At 34.5% G+C, this 21146-nt stretch overlaps 2 protein-coding genes across 3 annotated transcripts in view; both read right to left on the bottom strand.

The window, feature by feature from the left end:
- atp6v1e1a (ATPase H+ transporting V1 subunit E1a) overlaps positions 1–21146 on the bottom strand; it is a 154225-nt gene that overhangs the window by 88826 nt on the left and 44253 nt on the right. The window lies entirely within an intron of this gene.
- tead1a (TEA domain family member 1a) overlaps positions 5799–21146 on the bottom strand; it is a 38873-nt gene continuing 23525 nt past the window's right edge. For both annotated transcript variants that reach the window (XM_056250984.1, XM_056250985.1), the window contains exons 3-12: positions 17035–17099; positions 16499–16561; positions 13655–13789; positions 13479–13519; positions 13278–13333; positions 12692–12816; positions 10721–10894; positions 6981–7121; positions 6067–6219; positions 5799–5947 (exon numbers count right to left, since the gene is read on the bottom strand). In XM_056250984.1, coding sequence (XP_056106959.1) covers positions 5834–5947; positions 6067–6219; positions 6981–7121; positions 10721–10894; positions 12692–12816; positions 13278–13333; positions 13479–13519; positions 13655–13789; positions 16499–16561; positions 17035–17099 — 1067 coding nt within the window. In that variant the 3' untranslated portion in view covers positions 5799–5833. The remainder of the gene's footprint in view (positions 5948–6066; positions 6220–6980; positions 7122–10720; positions 10895–12691; positions 12817–13277; positions 13334–13478; positions 13520–13654; positions 13790–16498; positions 16562–17034; positions 17100–21146) is intronic.

Genomic DNA, 21146 nt, shown 5'->3' with positions numbered 1-21146 from the left:
AAAAAAAACTTTTGTTAATACAAAAATTAACAAATATCCATCAATATAGGCTTTTCAGCAAAATGTAAACTCACAAAACTATGTCACAAATACATTTTTGAAACAACGAAAATGTTTTACTAACACAAAAATATCAAACATTTCTTTTGACAAACAATGTTGTTCGTGGTTTCCCAAACTGGGTTTTTTAAAAAGCTAATAATTATATCATAAAATGTTAAATTAAAATAAACGATAAAAAAAAACTTAATAAAATGTTAACATGTTACATATAATAGAACACTGCATTCAATTATTGAAATTAAACTTTATTTTAAGGTGACGTAGTTACACGTTACTACAGTAGGGTGAAGGTCTGGTTTAGGGTTAGTTGTTATGCATACTTTACTGTTATTACTATTATACATGTAGTTAATTAATATTGATCAGTATAGGCTACTTATTTGAATAAGTGCAATGTAACTACGTCACCTTAAAAAAATAAAGTGTAAACCTCAAGAGGGATATGCTTCGAGTAAATATTTTAGATCAAAGGGTTTCGGCAGACCAAAATTTGGGAATCCTCTTGTAATTAATAAATTACATACATTTGTAACAACGTGTTTACAACACAATTTACAACGTGCCCCAATAAATATTTGATGACTTGCCTGACATTTAAGAAAATGTCCCTATTCTGAGAACACAGATCAACAAGTGATATACAATATAAAGCATTATATAACGTAAGCTATAATCTTTGTTAATATTATTGGTGTTACTAGTTCTTTAAATGTAGTTGCCTACGTCTATTCATGACGCAATTTGATAAAATGAGATTTAGACCATACTGTAGCCAGGGCTAGGCTATAAGATTAAGCCTGTAAAGTGGAGATTCTTAGACTGAAAAAGGTCAACGACTCTAGCGTAAATCACTACACTGGTATTATCCAACTGTGCATAACCGGATGTCCAAATTTCCCACCGGTCAGTCGTCAGTGCGGATTTAGGCCGTAATATCCACAGATGAGAGAGAGGGCAAAAGACAATTTTCCTGGTGAAATAAGCCGTCAGGATTATATCAACAGTTCTGCTGTGCTGACCTGTCGACAAACATCTGTAGAGCCCTATTAATTATGTACAGTTAATAATACTAATAATTGTATATAATTCTCTCTCTCTCTCTCTCTCTCTCTCTCTTTCTCTCTCTCTCACTACATATAGGCTATAATATATATATATATATATATATATATATATATATATATATATATATATATATATATATATATATTAGTGCTGGGCAACGATTAAAAAATTTAATCTCGATTAATCGCATGAATTTATTGCGATTAATCGCATTGTTACGCGCAAGAGTGAATAGTGAATTCGAAAGTAGTGTATTGCGCACTTTTGATTTAAATATAGGCCTACTGCTGTATACACAAAAGTGCAATAACATATGGTTTGCCAAAACTTTAAACAAATAAGCTGCTTTATACCAGCAGAATTCCCTTTACACAGTAGCAATAAAATATTTATTGTAAATCTCACCTTAAACAATAATGTAATCAAATCAAATATTAAAACAAAGCTATGCCACTGCCAGGGCATTACCTTTTATCTAGCTTGTTAAAACGAGTCCGGTTTTCTTGTTTTTCTTTCTGAACAGGTATCTTTTATCAGGGAGCAGAAACAGTCTATGTAGTCAGAGGTCATGACCACTACTACAGATATAAGTCGACCAACGTTACTTCTCTGATAGTAGCTTAGGTTTGGTCATGACATGGTTTCCCACGTACACTAAGATTACATTAAACAGATGTAAAGCCCAATTTATACTTTTGCGTCGAACTCACGCTACGTACCTGCTGTGTAGCGCGCGTACCCTGACGTGCACCTCTCCAAAAATGTAACAATGCGTCAATTATACGCGTACCGCAAGCGCTGTGAGCTAGTGCGACAAGCAAATGTGTTCCTGTGAAACTGTTGCGGTCATGCTCGCCTCATGCACGCGCCCGCGCCCTCCCGTTGCCGAAGTTGAATGGACGACGCGCAGCACAAATCATTGGAAGAGAGACTGATCCTCGGCTCGCTGTTTGTGAGTTTCCACAATCTAAATAGTTATCAGGACGTCATCAACAGAAGGGAATTCACATGGCAGCGCATCTCCACTAAACTAAACGCAGGCCTATCAGGTAAAATTATGTATAATTTTAATTTAAGTTAAAAAGGCTACAGCTGCGTAGCGCACAGAAGCCGTTGCATGGTTACTATCCATAGAGCGCCTGTCATTCACTCGAGCGGCGCTGTCTCCCTTTCTGTTCACCTGAGAGAACCTGCCAAAGCCTCTCCACTGCTTGTTTGGGTGGGTTATTTGCTGGCTGACCAATCCCACCCCTCGTGTGATCCATGGTTTGACTGTAGGCCTATGTGTATTCAGAGCCAGTGAGCAACGGACTTTCAAAATAATAAAAAAAAAAACCTGCGTTAACGTGCGATAAAAAAATTGTCGGCATTAATTAATAAATGCGTTAACGCGATAATAACGCGTTAACTTGCCCAGCCCTAATATATATATATATATATAATCTATCTATATATATATATACACTATAAATTAGGGGTGTAACGATACCCACATGTCACGAGTCGATACATATCACGATACTGAACTCACGATACGGATGTAAATGAATAGGCTTGGACTTGGTGCTGGTAACCAATGCACAGGACAATAGTGACATTAGAATACAAATATTCATGATTCTGAAGCTGAAAATGCAGAATTGTTTTAGACGAATATGTTTCTGACTAGATATATTTAAAATATTGTTGACCACTTTTTACTGGTAACAAGACATTTGGCATTATCAGGACCCACACATATTCCCAGATTGCATTATTATACATTTATATTCAACATTATATTGCAGTCTAATGTAGTACTGACACTAAAACTCTGAAAAGTGGATTTTTTTTCTCTCACAGTATTTTTTTATTTTGGGTGAACTATACACAATACATAGGCCTATTGTCACTGTCCACGATAAACATTGTTGCGTTTGTATTGGGATATATTGCGACATATTATTCATATATATATATAATGGCAAGTAGCCTATATATTATATAGGCCTACAATAATTTCAAAAATAATAAAAAATAGCCTACATAATAAATCTTTATAATAACAGTAATAGTATATCATTGTATTAACAACTATTATTATTTTAGTGAATTATTTCATATAATATATAATAATGTTGATTTAATTTAGTTAATTTGTATTCAATTTTAGTTGAAGAAACGGTAATGTAGCGTGTCATTATTGACTATGTACTGCCACATAGTGGTTGTAATAAACATTACACAGACTATGTTTTTTAGCGTCCACCAAACAGAGCCACATGTCATTCATACTGGTGGTGATATAGGCTATTTGTTTATCAAAAACGTGTGTATGTGTGTAAACAAACAATAATTGACCTTTTCACAGACTGTGATGACGTGTTTTGTCATCAGCATCGTAAATCCTGCAAAGTGTTTTATATTTGACTTTTTTCCAAAAATTTATATAGTCTACAATTATAACTTTCTTTGTATTGTATACTGTTGTATCAACCTACAAAAAAAACTAGTTAATGCTGTTGTGAGGGTGTTTCTGCTTCTGCTATGTGGGAGTGACGGTCAAATTGACACATTGGTTCCGTTATCAGTCTCTCTTTATGGTTTTCCTCTTTTGAAAGTTGTGAAAACACTGTTATGGAGTTTTTCTTTTGCTATTTGAGCAAATGGGAACACGAAAAATATATGTAATGTAAGTTAGTCTCTCATTCACCGCTATAGTTTACCCAACTATGAAGACTTCCGCTTCTGAGAAACCTGAAATGTGAAAAGAGTCAATGCTAGGCCTAATTATTTAGTGCAGAGAAAATAGAGAAGCTCAGTGAAACAGTTTGCAGTACAAACACTAAAAGTTTATTTTCATTTTCTTTTCGTGTCATCCTCTCAAGGAAAATTACACGATTGAAAACAATTATTTGACAAGAGTCCACCTATTAAAAAGCTACCCCAAACTCAGCGTTTCAGTGCTCTCTTTACTGAAAACAAAATGCCGTCAAATACATTAGTGTTCCGTTTTAATGCTCATTTTACTAACAGATACTCTGCAAAACATGTAAAACATGACAAAAACGAACGAACAAAACAGAACCCACAATCGTGTGTGGTAAATAAGACTGAAATCAACAATTTGATTCAGATTAAGGAGTCATCAACAAAAACGGCTCTGTAAGCACTGGACTGTCACTCATCGCTCTGGCTGTCGCTGTAACATGTCATTTGATGCACATGAAATCTCTTTCCACATGACACCACAATCAACGGCTTTCTTTACAGGGTGGAAAATGAATTTCTGACGTATCATTTGATTCATATTGAAATTAAAAATATATTTCCATCAATTAATTAATTATTTTTCCCAGCTTTTTAAAAATGTCAAAGGCATTATGGTGATAGAATCCAAATCTGACCTTTTTTTTTTTTGGCATATACCATTTTCTGAGCTGGAAAAAACAAAAAACAAAAGGCACTTTCAACACCTGTAGCTTTCACTTGGCATGAACAGAAGTGATAGAATGTGTTTATTTGGTGTACAAGAGAGACATGTGACCTACTTAGACTGGCTTGACAAAAAAAAATGTGGCAGAACATTTTTTTGTGGGACAAAATGCAAACATCAAGTGAGGTTATATACTTTTACTCACAAATAGACAAAGTCTGTGATGATAAACACTAAGGCACAATATGCTTTGGTGATTTTGCTATGTAAATTACCTCTATTGTGTAGCCTATTCTGATATGGGACGAAATAACGTGCTAGTTTCTTAAATCTGAAGTATGTAATTTATTTCTATGCCCCAACAGCGCCTCCTAACGGAATTTAAAAAAATAAAATATTGATAGCCCCGCCCCCAAATCACACCATTGGTCGAGTCAGTGTTGTTGCGTAGAACTAGACGAGTCGCTTAAAATAAAAAGGTTAAAGTTTAAAGTTAACCCATGAAATGGCTTTACTTATTTATAACACAGAAAAAGTTACATACTTCAGTTTTAAATGCAAATAAACAAAACTGATTAAGGTTTGTATTTGCCTTCAACATCTTTTGTTATTTGGAAAGTTTCTATGATGAAAATGATTTGTTTCTTAGTGTTTTAGTACTGGAACAGCCCATGTGCAGTGTAAGGCAGGTAGTTCCACATAAATAATACAGTACCTTTTTATGCTCTTTCATTAAAGTTAAATCCACTCAATGTGAAAAAACAAACAAAACAAAAACAAATACCAGGGGCGAATTAAGCATTTGAAATGTAGTTCAACGTGAGAATAAAAGGCTGAACAACAGAAAAAAGCTTCCATGTACTATGACAATACAACTTTATATAGGCTGAGCAACGTTCTTTCAAAACACATTGTGGTTTAAAACATCAACCGAGTTAAACAGACATCCAGACAAAAATAACAAAACTGTACCGTTTCACCCACGACAGGTTAAAGAAAAATAAACACCAAAACACGAGTGATGAACAAATTATAATGTAATTATTCATTCCAGACCTCACCCAAAAACGTGAGAAAAAGCCTTCTGGGGTGGGACTGACAGAGGCACAGCCACTTAAAATGAGCTCGAGTCATTCAAAGGCTTTTCTTAGTCCGTCAGGCTTTGCCGCTCTTGGCGGACGTCAGCTGTGTAAAGCCTCAGTGAATATAAAGTCTCCACTGTTCTGTGTGTGAGCAGTGGGTCGCTGACTGACTGACTGCTGTTAGTGTTACTGGTGTGAGTCGGGAGCCTCAGTCTTTGACCAGTCTGTAGATGTGATGCTGAGCGCCGTGCTCGCTGTTTGACACCTCGAACACGCAGGCCATGCACAGCAGGGTCTCCTGAGTGTCTCTGTTCGTCACCACCTGCAGGAACAGGAGAGAAAGCCGGCTTTTAGAAACCGCCCAACACGAGGACACATTTTTCACTGACTATATACACGTGGATTTAGATAACAGAATGAGATGGGGATTGCAGGACATACCAGGAGGATGGTAAAGTTTTCTAGTACGCTGTTCATCATGTACTTCTCAGGCAGGTGCTTGAGCTTATGGATGAAGTTGATCATGTATTCACACATGGGAGACCGGCTGATCTTGTACACAAAACGTCCGTTCTCAAACCGAGCATACTCCGTCTACCAAAGAAATAAGAGACTTTAATTAATTAATTAAATGAATTCATACAGTTTATATATATATATATATATATATATATATATATATTTATATATATATAAAACATTTTACACATTAAATATTTCAATTTTACAAATAAAATTTAAACACATAATTTAACTGAACTTTAAAAATAGTAAAGAAAACAAACAAATATAATTCATGTTATAACTGTATATAAAACACTACAATACATATTAATATGTACATGTTTATATGAAATATTACATATAAATTATATTAAAACATATAAATATATATATAATATTTGTATATACAAATACATAATATATACAATTTTACACATGATTTAAAACATGTCAATATTACAAATAACACTGAAAAATACAAATAAAATTCATATTATAATTGTATATAAAAATACATATTATTAAATTAAATATATACGCCTACATACATTTTACATGTATATACAATTTTAAATATTACAAGATTACACATAAAATTGAATATTTATTAACTGAACTTTAAAAATTGTAATTGTGTATATAAAAAGGTCTAATATAAAATTATAGTTAAACATATTAAAAAATAATAATAATAATTAAAAAAAATATATATATATATATTAATATGACCAAAAACAAGTGAAATAAACTAAACATATATAGTACATTTTGAGTTTACTTTTGATAGGATACATTTTGACGTTTACAAACATCTTTTTACTCCTTTATTTATCATATTCATTAGCACTCACCTCAACTTTCTCCACCACTTGTTTCCCGAAGGAGCAGACCTTTGTGGAGCAGGTAATGGTCATGTTCTCTGAGCTCTCGTACTGACTGGTCACGCCGTAGAAAGCCCCAGAATCCTCCTGGATGTTGCAGTTCAGGTCGGCCTGCGGACGCACCAGATAACAGCTCAGTGACGGATGGAGAGAAAACATTGACAAAAGCCACTTCGCATACAGTTGGGCAAATAAATGAGTAATTTGTCAGACACTAAAAAAATAAAAAGGTGCTTTATGTCAACAGTAAACTCTTTGGCAACTTTAACCTGTGAATAGAGCCTTCTGTGAAGTTTATCAAGGCCACACACACCTACAATCACTCAGTCTGATTTACAGCTGCATTTCATGAAACATCTGCAAATCTATTTTAAAACGTTGAGATATCAAATGCTGTTGAAAGAACATAAGAAAAAAAGAATAATCTTTTGTACAGTCTCAGAGATTTCAAGGTTATAAAACATGATTTATTATGCCACAATTGTGTAGAGATATAATAAAAATAATAAGAACACTTTGGCCAGCACAATTCACCATCCGAAAACTAGTGTCCGACGTAAGAGTGTAATAAGTGTTAACCTTCAGTTCTTTATTTCAGTCTGTCCAGGATGAGGCCGTCATGCGCTTGCACCTGTCGCTCAGAGCGGCAGGTGTTCAAATAAAGGCTCCCTATCAAACCCAGCATCAGCAGTATTAAAGGACAGAGCGCGCTGTGTTTCACAGGGATTAAACACACCACTGCTGGCTTTAACACAGCACTTTAATCAAACGCCGACGTGTTGAACCGATTCAGCTGCCTCAACTCAAGCGCATGCAGGTCACTAGAGCTCGGCGGACACTGCTTTCTCAGCGGCTCGTATAATGCTGACGTATGGTGGATTCTGTAACTGTGGGTGCTTTTGTGTCACATGACTTTATTTTTTATAAAAAATAAAAACTTTTAAATGTTTTTCAGATGTCTTTTTTATTGATGTCTGATTTTATTGTTTTACATTTTATCCCAGATCCAGACTTTCAGTCTTAAACTAGCAAAAGCTATCATAAAACATAAATTATGTTTTAGGTTTATTTTAGAATTAAAGTTCAAAATGGATAAATAATTAGTTTATGATTGAAATGTGATTTAAATAAAGCCAAAATTACCCATACTTGAAGAAACACTTGAAGTAAATTTACAAAACTACAAATTAACTTTGTATTTACTATTTACTACTTAAGTTTCATATTGACAATGATAGCTTTCAATATGAAAATTATTTGTATTAAAAAAGAACTGACCCAGACTTTTACTCATTCTTAAAAGCCATCACAAAAAAACAATTATGTTTAATGTTTATTTTAGAACTAAAGCTACATTTTTTTTATATAAAACCCATACTAGTATTTATTAGTTATTCAATAAATTATTATAAGAATTACTCTTACCCAAGACCAGAATTTCATTCATTCTTAAACTATAAAAAGCCATCATGAAGAGTGATTTATTATGTTTAAAAGTTAATTTTAGAATTTGTTACATTTTTGTTATATAAAACGTATTCATTTAAAATTGTCCATTCTAAGTATTTATTTATTTTTCAAATTAGGTTTTGACAATGATATCTTTTAGTACAAAAAAATGTTTATATTAAAAAAGAATTAACTGAATTATAATTTATTATAAGAACTACCCTTATCCCAGATCCTAAACTATAAAAAGCCATAATACAAAAATTATTATTATTTATTATTATTATAAGTATTTATTAGTTAGGTTTTTATATTGACAATATCTTTTAATATGAAAATGATTTACATTACAGCCAAAAGTGAAAATAAAATGTGCACAAAAATGCTGAAACTAATTATGATTATAATAATTATTTACTTTTTTTCACATTTATTTTATAAATATATTCACTATATATATATATATATATATACATACAGTTGTGGTCAGAGTTATTGCCACCCCTGGTAAATATGATCAAAGACGGCTGTGAAAGTAAATCTGCATTGTTTATTATTTTGATCTTTCATTCAAAAAAAAAATCCACAAAACTCAAACCTTTCATTGAAGAAAAAGAATTGAAAGGGGGGGGGGGGGTGTTTTGTTTTTTCTCCAAAACACGTTGGCCACAATTACTGGCGCCCCTAGAATTTTTTATGAGTAAAATATCTCTGAAGTATATTTTCATGAATATTTACATTTTTTTGCTTTCAGAGGAGTATAAATATGAGGAAACACAAAGGGCAAATTCCCTTAATCTCATTCATCACAATGAGTAAAGCCAAAGAATATAGTTCTGATGTGCAGCAAAAGATTGTTGACCTTCACAAAATAGAAAGTGGCAGTAAGAAATAAGCTAAAGCAGTGAAAATCCCCATTTCCACCATCAGGGCAATAATCAAGAAGTTCCAATCAACTAAAGATGTTATGAATCTGCCTGGAAGAGGACGTGTGTCTATATCGTCCTAATGCACGGTGAGGAGGAGAGTTTGAGTGGCCAAAGACTCTCCAAGGATCACAGATGGAGAATTGCAGAGATTACTTGAGTCTTGGGGTCAAAAAGCCTTAAAAAAAAAAAATCAAACAACCCCTACATCCCCACATGTTGTTTGGGAGGGTTTCAAGAAAAATCCTCCTCGCTCATCCAAAAACAAACTCCAGCATATTCAGTTGTCAGACACGACTGGAACTTCAAATGGCATGAGGTTCTGTGGTCAGATGAAACTAAAAAAAGAGCTTTTTGGCAGCAAACCCACCAGATGTGTTTGGTACTAACAGGGATAAAGAGTATCCCATGCCCACGGTTAAATATACTGCTGGATCTTTAATGTTGTGGGTCTATATTTTGTTGCTGAAGGTCCTGGAAATCTTGTTCAGATACATGGTATCATGGATTCTAGCAAATACAAACACATAAAAAATCAAAACTTGACAGCCTCTGCTAGAAATCATTTAATGGGCTGTGGTTGGATCTTCCATCAGGACAACGATCCAGAACAAACATCAAAATCAACACAAAAATGTGTCTCTGAGCACAAAATGAAGCTTCTGCCATGACCGTCCCAGTCCCTGACCTGAACCCTAAAATGAGTGGGCTGAACTGAAGAGGAGAAGCACCAACATGGATCTGGGAATCTGAAGGATCTGGAGGAATGCTCTCTGATCTCTTGTCAGGTGTTCTCCAAACTCATCAGGCATAGGAGAAAACTCAGAGCTGTTATTTTAGCAAAAAGAGGTCACAAAAAGACAATAATTAATAAAAGGGTGCCAGTAAATTATGGCCAACGTGTTTTGGAGAAAAACATTTATTTCATAATGTGTTTTTCCCCCCAATTTCAATTCATTTACTTCAGTAAAAGGTTGGAGGTTTGCACATTTTTTGGTAACAATGCAGATTTATTTTTACAGCCATCTTTGATCACATTTACCAAGGGGTGCCAATAATTCTGACCACAACTGTATATATATATTTATATATATTCACTATATATTAATCACTATAATGCACTATAACACCATTGTTTAAAAAAATGTCTCACTATTACAGGTGTTTCTGGACATTTTTATTGGATTGAGAAGTGAAGTAGCACATAAAATGATGTGGAAAAAAGAAGAAAATGGGTTTAGAAAATGATTTGAACTGAATTAGTATAGTTAGCATGAGCAGCAGAGCACATGCGCTAACAGCTAGGCCGCGGCCCGACTGCTCAAACTGACTCACCCAGAACTTGACCAGGAAGAAGGCGTTCTGAGGTCCTTTCCCAAACAGCTCCTTCAGCCCACCCTTCTTCTCAGGGAATTTGTCGTAGATTTGACGTATGTCCACTGTCTCCAGAAGCGCGTCGTTGTACGAGTAACTCGTCTGGCCGATGTGCACAAACAGATGCTTGTTGTACTGCACAAAGAGTTGCGAATTAGATCGATGCAACATATACACAAACATACTTTTTTTGTAAGATGTTTGTTGTCGAAGCAACAATATTTTTTATAGTTTATCGTTTTCAATGAGTTAAAATGCTATTCCCAAATGTTGTTTGTATCCGTAATGAAGCATTTCAGATTTCAGGTTCTGCTGAATGTTTGTGTGGCTGGACGACTGTGTTGAGAACACGACCGGTTCTGCGTATAACGCATGATTAATAGCTGCTGTCACGCCAGACCAGAGGGACAAGCATTTCATACAGATGCTGCCAACATGATGGATAACACAGGTCTGCTTTAACACGGACACTAGACATTTTGATAACCTGTAGGTCACAAGAAGTTCTTCCCAGGTCTCACTTTTAATCTGCACATACAGTTTTGTCTTCATTGTCTTGACTGCAGTCAGATCAGGGCGTAAATAGGACATTCAGCATCGGTCAGCTGATCTACAGACACTTTTGGAGGACTACTAGATCATAATAAGCAGGGGCAGTTCTGCACCAGAAAAGATGTGTTTTGGTTTAGCGCTGCATTTAATTTGAGCTGAAAATGACTTAAGAAATGCAATCTTGAGCTTCTGTAGTTTTCCATCATTATCATTGGATCAGGAAAAATGCAGGATGTGACCTTGGTCATCATGACCATCTCCAATAAGACCCAAACGGCCGGCAGCTGCTGTCCGTGGATTTACATTTCTTTAAAGCATCGCACAAGCTTGCTGATCCAAGGCTAAACTCAATACTTTCACCAAGTTATGTAATTCTTATATTATTAAACAAATATATTATGATTTAATAATAGAAATAATATCAATTTGATAAACAATTCTACCACTAAGTAATGTACTACTGTATTTATATTCTCATTTTATATTATAACTATTATATTATATTATATTATATTATGATATTTTATTCAGTATTTTATTTCTTAGAGGTGTAACTAGTTGATTAATACAAACGCACAATGCAACATTTCTAAAGTAAGAAATTTATAATAAATTAATATAGTTATAAACATTACATTATTTTAAATATTATATTATATTATATTATATTATATTATATTATTTTATATTATATTAAATTATATTATATTATATTATATTATCACCAACACCAAGGATATGCAAGTAAAATAATGCAATACTACTAAAATCAATCGTAGCATTTATGGTAAAAGTATCTTTAATTTAAAATAAATAAATACATTTCACATATTACTCATCTGGTGAAAAGAGTATTTAAGCAATACATTTAAGTAAATAAATAAAAACATACTTTTTTATTTTTATTTACTATAATATTATTTAATTATAGATTTATTATTACTTTAGAAATGTTGCATTATGCTTTTGAGCATGTGTATTCAACAACACCTCCAAGAAATAAAAATACTGAATAAAATAGTAGTTTAAATTTTTTTTTCAGCTATAAACCATAAACATTCTTTTATAATAATTCTGCTGAATATTTATATATATATATATATATATATATATATATATATATATATATATATATATATATAATGTAATATAATATATAATATAATATTATTACATTATACAATGCTTAACAGATGATAAAAATTGCAGAGCTGCAGAAGTCATCATTTAATAGTGTTTGTTGTGATGTTGATTTGATCTCTCCATGATAAAGATGTAGATGTTCAGTGCTGAAGAAGTAAAGCAGCAGTATTTTTGAGGCTGGTAAAGCAGGTCAAGGCTGCTCTTCTGCAGTAATTCTGGGTATGTGTGCTGACTCACTGAATCTGGGTCCCGCTGATGCTCCAGGAAGGAGGAGAACTCCACCAGCCGCAGTTTAGAGGTGCCAATAGAGCGCCCGTGCCACACCGGGACAGCAGCTGTGAGGGCTGTGGGGGACTCGTAAGCTACACACACACACACAGCACACATCAGTGATGGATTAAAGAAATAAGACCAGACTCGTTAAAGGGATAGTTCACCCATAAATGAAAAGTAAATGATGACAGAATTTAAATTTTTGGGTGAACTGTCCCTTTAAGAGTGATTTAACTATAATAAATATACTAGATTTTTTTTTAAATGAATAAATCTTCTTACACTTAATAATTTAATTACATTGTTTTAATATGATAGTATACATATAATTTATATATTTACATATTATATTACAATTAAAGCGAAATATATAATAGTGTAAATATACTTTTTATTTATTAATATTACATAGAAAATACAATTTTAATACAATTTTAATAATAAACAATTCTTCAACCAAGTAATGTAATTCTCATATCATATTATAAATATATATTTTATTTATATTATATAAACTAAATTATATTACAAATTAATCATTTATACAAACCTGCAATAGCTGTGGCCGTCTGGATGGGGTAATTCTGCTGTGAGAACGGCTTTATACTGAGGAACAAGAGAGCTCATTATTACAAGGGGGCAGTTTTATGTTTGCAACAAGTTGTTTATTAGTTTATAATACATTATTTTACTAGGTACAAATTCAACCATGTGTAGCCTAACTGACTTAGTTTAAGTTCTATCTACTTACTCTTGTGAGGAACCAGGCTGTCCTGTCGGCACCTGCCAAATCTAGAAAGGGAGCAAAAGTTACACTTATTCACAAATGTTGCAGTGCTCAAGTGAAACCATACGCATGGATTTATTCTTTTGCTTGTCCTTTAAATGGACACTAATGGCTTTAAAGTGTGCTGGGGCATGTCTTACCCCTGTGGACCCAGGTAAGGTGGCCCGTGGGAGTCCCGCGAGCCCCAGCCGGCTGTGGATGGCCGTGGCCGAGACGATCTGTGCTGAAGACATGGCTGCCATCCTGCTGATCGCATCATTCTTCACGCTCTGGTCCTTCAACGACACACATCACAGAGAACATTCAGCTCCTGTATTTATGACTTAAAGGCAGAGGGTCTCATCATTTCTTCAAATGAATTTGTCTTAAGACCAGACGGCGTGAAAACGTAGGTAAGGCCCATTTAAACTGCTCTATGGAGGCATGATTCTTTAAACAAGCTAAATGGGAAAATTGTTTTGTCATTGACCTATGAATCTGAAAATTAATTGACTTTTTATATAAAACGTAGCCTTATATAAGTATAGTAATGCATAAAGCAGAGGTAAATTGTATGCGAGGAACTACATTTAATTAGACAGAGTGCTTTCTGAATCATGTGAATTACTGTGAATGTACAGTAAGACCAGCAATATGCCCTCAAATGTTCTCGTAACTAGTAATCAGAGTTGTTAAGAGTCTCTGAGCTCCCGTCATGCATTGCACATGTGGTAAAGTTTTGACTTTATGCATGCTGTTGCACCATTTGGTGAGGTCTGTTAGACTTCTGTGGCTTGTGTTACTCATTTGGAGAATGTGAGCTGTTTTTGTCAGCTGCAGTGCATGAAAGCAGCAGTCAGTCTGAGTGTCTGATCAATGGCTTTCATTCTGGTCAAGCATGCTGTCAAGTACGGGAGTGCATACGCTCAAAGAAGAGCCTTTTGTATAATCAAATGAGTAACCGATCCTATTCCCGCCTTTTCTCCCTTCTGTATGTCCACTGTATCAGGCTTATAAAGAAGGCAAAAGCATCAGGGCGAAAACATTAAAGACTAATCAGAGGTTTTACCTTATTAACTGCAGGTTTAGTGTTGTTCATATTAAAGTCAGCATGAAATCCCTCCCTCTTGCAGTGACATCTCTTCTCTGTTTACTGGCGCGAGGGCGGGACAACCCGGCAATCACATGAGATCTACCAATAGCAAACCGCAACTATCCAATCAATTCCTGATGGACAAAATCAAGTCTCGTCCTACATATATATATTTTTTTTCAAGAAGCTGTTTCATTCGGATATACCGTACATCAAAATAGGGAAGAAAAGACGATCGCAACTTCCATTTCATGCCGACTTTAAGTACTGTCGGTATGAAGTATTAAATAGTGGTCAGTCAGCAATATTTAGGTCTACAATGTATGAAAATGACCTGTCTAACCTTTATCGTTCTGCAGTAGACGATGTTAGCACACTTGAACTTGTCAAAGTGTATTCATACAAGCAAATGATGTCGATGGCAGACTGAGTCTGAACTGTCATTCGCTGTTTAACCACCAGATGCCACAGCTGCTCAAAAGCGTGATCCTTTGACACCCCTCCTCCTTTACACGTCAGACGATCACAACATCAGCCAACGTGCCACTATGCATTATGTTGTAAATAGTACAATGAAAAATTTTAATTCATAATTTTTATATAACTGTATAGGTGGTCAGTAATTATCTTTTACCAAAGACACATTAAATTGATCAAAAGTAACAGTAAAATCATTTATAATGGTACCAAAGATTTCTGTTTCAAATGAATGCTGTTCTTTGTTTCCACAAAAATATTAAGCAGCACAACTGTTTTCAACATTGATAATATAAGAAATGTTTCTTGAGGAGCAAATCAGCATATTATAATGATTTCTGAAGGATCATGTGACACTGAAGACTGGAGTAATGATGCTGAAAATACAGCTTTGCATCACAGGAATAAATTACATTTTATAATATAGGAAACAGTTATTTTATATTTTAATAATATTTAACAGTTTTACTGTATTCTTGATCAAATGCAACCTTGGTGAGCATTAGAGACTTATTTTCAAAAATGTTTTAATATTTTATTGAAAAACTAATTTTATGCATCATTTTACATAATATATCATTTTTTGAATCATTTAATAATATATTTTAATATTTTATTAATTATAAATATTTATTGTCAAATAATTTAACATTAGCCAGTCACTGGCCTACAACCCACAGTAATCCTTATTAAAACAATTTTTTTTTAAATGGTTGATTTAAAAAGAACATTTTTACTAAATTACTATTTAAAATGCGATTTGAATTAAATGGTTGAGCATTTCACAATATCAATGTATTTTTTGATCAAACAAATGCTGTTTTGGTAAAGAATTTTTTTTATTGAAAAACTCATTATCTATATACATAATATATGTTTTAACCATTTAATAAATAATATGATTTAAAAAAAATATTTTAGCATCATAAGTTATCAGGCTAAACAATGCCAGTGACCTGAAACTATGACACGTCTGGAAATCTTGGATTAGATTGGATAGTTACTCATATATTGTCACATGCAAAAATGATATCTAAAGGGGGCACGTCTGCCTTTGAGTTTCATGCTGCTTTTCAAATCATGTGCTTGTCCTTGAACAACTTTGCTCAAGCCAAGTATATCACACATTAACACACATTTTTCAGTGTGTATGCAACGCCTGGCAAAATGCAGTTTCTTCCAAAACAAACACACTTTTGTGCGAAACAGGAAGGAAACGGACAAACATGCAGAAGAAAAGAAGTTAGCCAGTTGACTGCATACTAAGCAGGGCAGTCACAAGCAGGAAATCTAGGTTACAGACACCCAAACAGCAGGGCACCCGTACACACACACACACACACACACACACACACACACTGTTCGGTACGGATATGGCCTGAGAGAATACACATACACACACAGACTGTGTCAAACACAAGATGTAGGCATGTACCTTTAGCTTGGAGTGAAATTCTCTGGATTTCCGCCGGGCAAGAACCTGGATATGACTGGAGACCTGGTCACACACACACACACACACACACACACAAACACAAAAGGAGCATTTTGTAACCATGGAGATGAAAGGCTCCCTGCCATTAGCCACAAAAAAACATGTACTTTAATTACAACCAGAACATCTACCGTAATACAACCTTTCACATCATTTGTTCAGGAACCAGGAAGAAGCATGCGATCAGCTATTTAATTAGTTAAGAATTCAGTTTTTAAGTCAAACTGACTTTACAGTAAAACTGTAAAGATTTGCAGTGAACTGAGAGCACAAAGCAACAGGTGTCCGCTCGCTGAAGAACGCTTCGGTAACTAAGGAAGGCAGTAAGCCAGCAAGACCACGTTTGGTTGAAGCTATAAACAAAGCCTGGCTTGTCACTGTCAATGTTGAGAATTTACTGGAAATAAACCGTAGATCAGTCACGGTAACCAGCATTATTTAGAATTGAACTTAGAATTTGAAGCAGCTCCACAAACCTGCTTTCTCGTCCGTGTTTTTCCCGTTCTGAGTTTGATGTATCTGGCAATTAATTCATTACGACCTGTAAGAGAAAACAAAGAAATGCTTGTTTATGGACAACAAAATTATATGTAGTCAATATTTATATTTTAAAGAAATGATTTCAGTTACTTCACTTTGATTCATAGGTGAATACATGAACAATTAGATATTACACAACACAAACTGTCTTTCAGACAATTAAAGATAAAAATTGTGCATATTTATTATTTTATATAATTAACCTCAATTAATGGCATATATCAAATGAATAAATATTGTCTTTGAATTTACAATATTGTGGCAGTCGAATATATCATTCAATAGACAAAAAGAATCAATATATTGTTTATTTTTATATTATATATTAATATATAATTATATTAATAAAATAAAATCTTTATTAAAAAAATTGTAAATCAAAAATTAATAAAAAAAAAATTTAATTGTACTAAATTAACATTTAAAAAGCGATTTGAATTATATGGTGAAATCAAAGATTATTAGTGCATAACTTATTCCTCAGACAATGCTATTCTACTGAATTCAAGAAGACTTGAAATGAGGAGCTATGGAAGTTTCTAATGTGAATATGAACTATAGAGCTTATAGTGCTTTTTGAAGTTTGACAGCCGCTGGTCACAATATACACTACAAAATGCTGGGTTGTTTCAACCCAAGGTTGGGTCAAATATCAAACCCAACCGTTGGTTTAAAGTTTTAAATACAATTTTTAAAACCAACGGTTGGATTAGTCCATATTTGACCCAAACCCATTTTTACGATTTTTCACTGTATGGAAAAGAGCCGCGTGAACCTTCTTCAAAACATCTCCTTTTGTGTTTCACGGATGACAGATGTCATTTGGGTTTGGAATGACATGAAGGTGAGTAAATAGTTTCATTTTTTGGGCAAACTATTCCTTTAAGGACAATATCTGACTGTCAGTCAGGGTATTTTTCTCCAGCTAGCCTTTACCCAATGTGCTTGCATGCAGTGTAATCTCTTCTAACCCAGACCTGGGCCTCCCTATTCTTCCAAACACAAACATTCGTGTACACACACACACACACACACACACACACAATGCGGGCATTCATGCACACTCCGCTCTCAGATCAAAGACTCTCCAAACGGCCAGCTGTAAGCATGCTTACTGCTGCATAATTCATTCTTTTCAGTCACTTGAAAACATGCTCAGCTGGACTTGGCAAACCTGCAAAACAACCTCCAGAGAGGAAGGGGACTTACAGGGACAGAGAAAGAGAGCCTGTCGACGAATGTTGAGTTTTGAGAGTCTCCCCCGTGGAGTTTAGTAGACAAACCAAAGCATAAACCGATCAAAGAGACCGGTTCACTCTCAACAAGAGATAAGATAAACAACACTATCAGTTCAGTAAATACTGAATGACAGCTGATTACAGTTTTTTTTTTTTTTCAATTGCTAACAAGCATCAAACAACAAAACATCAACACTATGTCTAGTATAATGACGTGTGTGCAGTATTGGAGCTGTGTTAGGAGGAATTTCTGTGGAGTTTGCATGTTCTCTCCGTGTTGGCGTTGGTTTCCTCTGGGTTTACCCCAGTAAGTTTGCCCGTAGGTGTGACTGTGAATATGCTTGTGTGTGATGTACCGGCTGTCTGTCTTAAGGTCTTTTCCTGCCTCCGTCCCGAGACACTGGAAAAGGCTCCAACCTCCCCACGACCCCACATGGGACAAGCGCTTCGGAAAATGTATGGAATATATGGACAAATGGAAGGATGGACAATACTGTGAGGGTTAGTCCCTCTCTCTGCCACTCTTCTTTCCCCATCAATGTGTCATCCTTGAGCCAATGTATACACATTTATAAAATATATATATATATATATATAAAAAAATATATATATATATATATATTATTCATATATAATATGAATATGTATGAATATTAATTTATAATTACATTTAATTATAATACATACATTATAATAAATAACATACATAGGCCTATACATTCAGACATTTTTATTTATATATATTACATTATATATTACTAATATATTAATATTGAATTAATTATATAAATATTAAATAATTAAAAAAAATACTTCTGTAGTTATTTTTTTATTTGATATATTACTTATGTTGTATTATTAATAAAATCACTATTATGTGAATTATACATAATTCAATTATAAATTATATTTATTCTAATATATATAGCTGATGATCCACCATTAACAGGACATCTGAATCTTCTGATGACTCGGCAATGTCAGGCAACACTAAGTGAAGTGGGTTTTTTCCAATTCATTCAGGTTTGGTGATGACTTACTCAACACTGAGCCAAGACTGAGAAACACTTATAGTTGAACAGATGGACTAGAATTAGCTGTAAAGTGAGGGGGTCGGACGGAGTTCCTTTCTAATGGTGTTACAGAAGTATTGAAGTTATGCTGGTGGAGGTCACATCACAAAAACCATTGAGGATGTGGTGGGTTAAAGGTCATTCAATGACAATATCAGCTTGATCAGCAAGTAAAGCAGCCCTGAGGAACACCCGCTGTTTGCAATTAAAAGCGAGCTGATAAATGGACCTCACATTGAGGCAGGGTTAACCTCAGCGGTCCTTCTAAGGGGAAAGATGGCGCCAAAAATGTGTCTCGTCAATCATTGTGCACTGACAGCTTACTCTACCACCAAACGCTGTGATATCCAAACCTGCGTGCTTTTCTCAGGACTTGTCACTCTCAGTAAAGCAACAGGTGCAATGCCTTTAAGGGACAGTTCACCAACAAAATAACATTTGTCATCATTTACTCACTCTCATTCCAAACCTGTATAACTGTATGTTACTCACACTTGTATACTTCAGAAAACTTGGAATATATGCATGAGTTATGATAGAGTCATTTTGCATCCTTTTTGAAGCTACAAAATTGCTCTTTTGTGTCCTGCAGGAAACAAAAGTTGGTTTGTAAAGTCATGAGGGTGAGTGAATGATGATTCGTCATTTACATGTAATTATGTAATTGCCCCTAAAAGGTTGTGATAATACAGTAAAATCAGCTTTAGCTCTTTGCTAGTAAGAACTACGTTTAGCTTACTGCTGAGCCAGATTGTTCTTTCTTCTGATTTCAGATAACACTGACTCTCCGTTCTGCAAGTGATGTCATTTCCTTGCTGAGTCTGTCTGTAGAGAGTTTAGACTGCATGGGTCACTGAAGAGAAAGGGTGATGTCAGAAGCTGAGAGTGAGCCTGACGCGTGGCTCACATACTCTCTCTCTCTCTCTCTCAATTTGATCATTTTGCTGTCATCTTGTCAACTCTCAGAAAGTGGTGAGATTGGATAAAAGAATTTGGTTCTCCTTGCAAATCTTTGACCGTTTCAGATGACCCACAAGTATTGGGGTGTTGGCCCGTGGGTGTGACGGTGACGGGCAGGGTAGAAACCCCAAATCTTTGGGACAATGGGTCCGCTGCACTGCCAGGCCTGATGGATGACTCTGAGGACTCGCTGCCATTACAATCACAATGGCCTAAACTAACAATGCAAAGACTTTCTGTAGGAGGTCCATGACTAAGGAATGACGGGTCTAAACTGAGACTGCAATATTCATGGCTGATTTCCACAGGCATTACAGAGATCAACAATTTACCTGTTGGTTTACATTACATCTTAAGCAACAGTAATAAAAAAACAGAATCGAATGATAGACATAATAATAATATTATAACAGTGTTTCCCCTAGGATTTTGGTTTGGGGGGGGGGGGGGGGGGGGGGGGGGGGGGACTGCTAGTGTTGCGGAGCGGGCGTGTTACGGATACCTGGTGTAATTTTTTTATTTTTTATTAATTGAAATCATGTATTATGAATCATTAAACTTATACAGCTTCTTTTTTTTTTAATATATGAAAAAAAAATTCACACTAATTCTGTGTTGTGTTTTTTCTGGTAATAAAATGAAGACATAAAACACAAATTGTATCATTTATCATCAATTTTAATCATATGAAATTAAATAAACTTTAGTTTTTGTCAAATAACTTGCTGCACAATGAGCTTTAGCCTACTGTTAAAATTAAAACATGGATTATTCCTT

Source organism: Rhinichthys klamathensis, unplaced genomic scaffold (genome assembly GCF_029890125.1).
Source record: "Rhinichthys klamathensis goyatoka isolate OS25496 unplaced genomic scaffold, OSU_Roscu_1.1 h1tg000076l_1, whole genome shotgun sequence".
In the NCBI taxonomy this organism is placed as follows: domain Eukaryota; kingdom Metazoa; phylum Chordata; class Actinopteri; order Cypriniformes; family Leuciscidae; genus Rhinichthys; species Rhinichthys klamathensis.
This window is presented reverse-complemented; position numbering and strand designations above follow the sequence as displayed.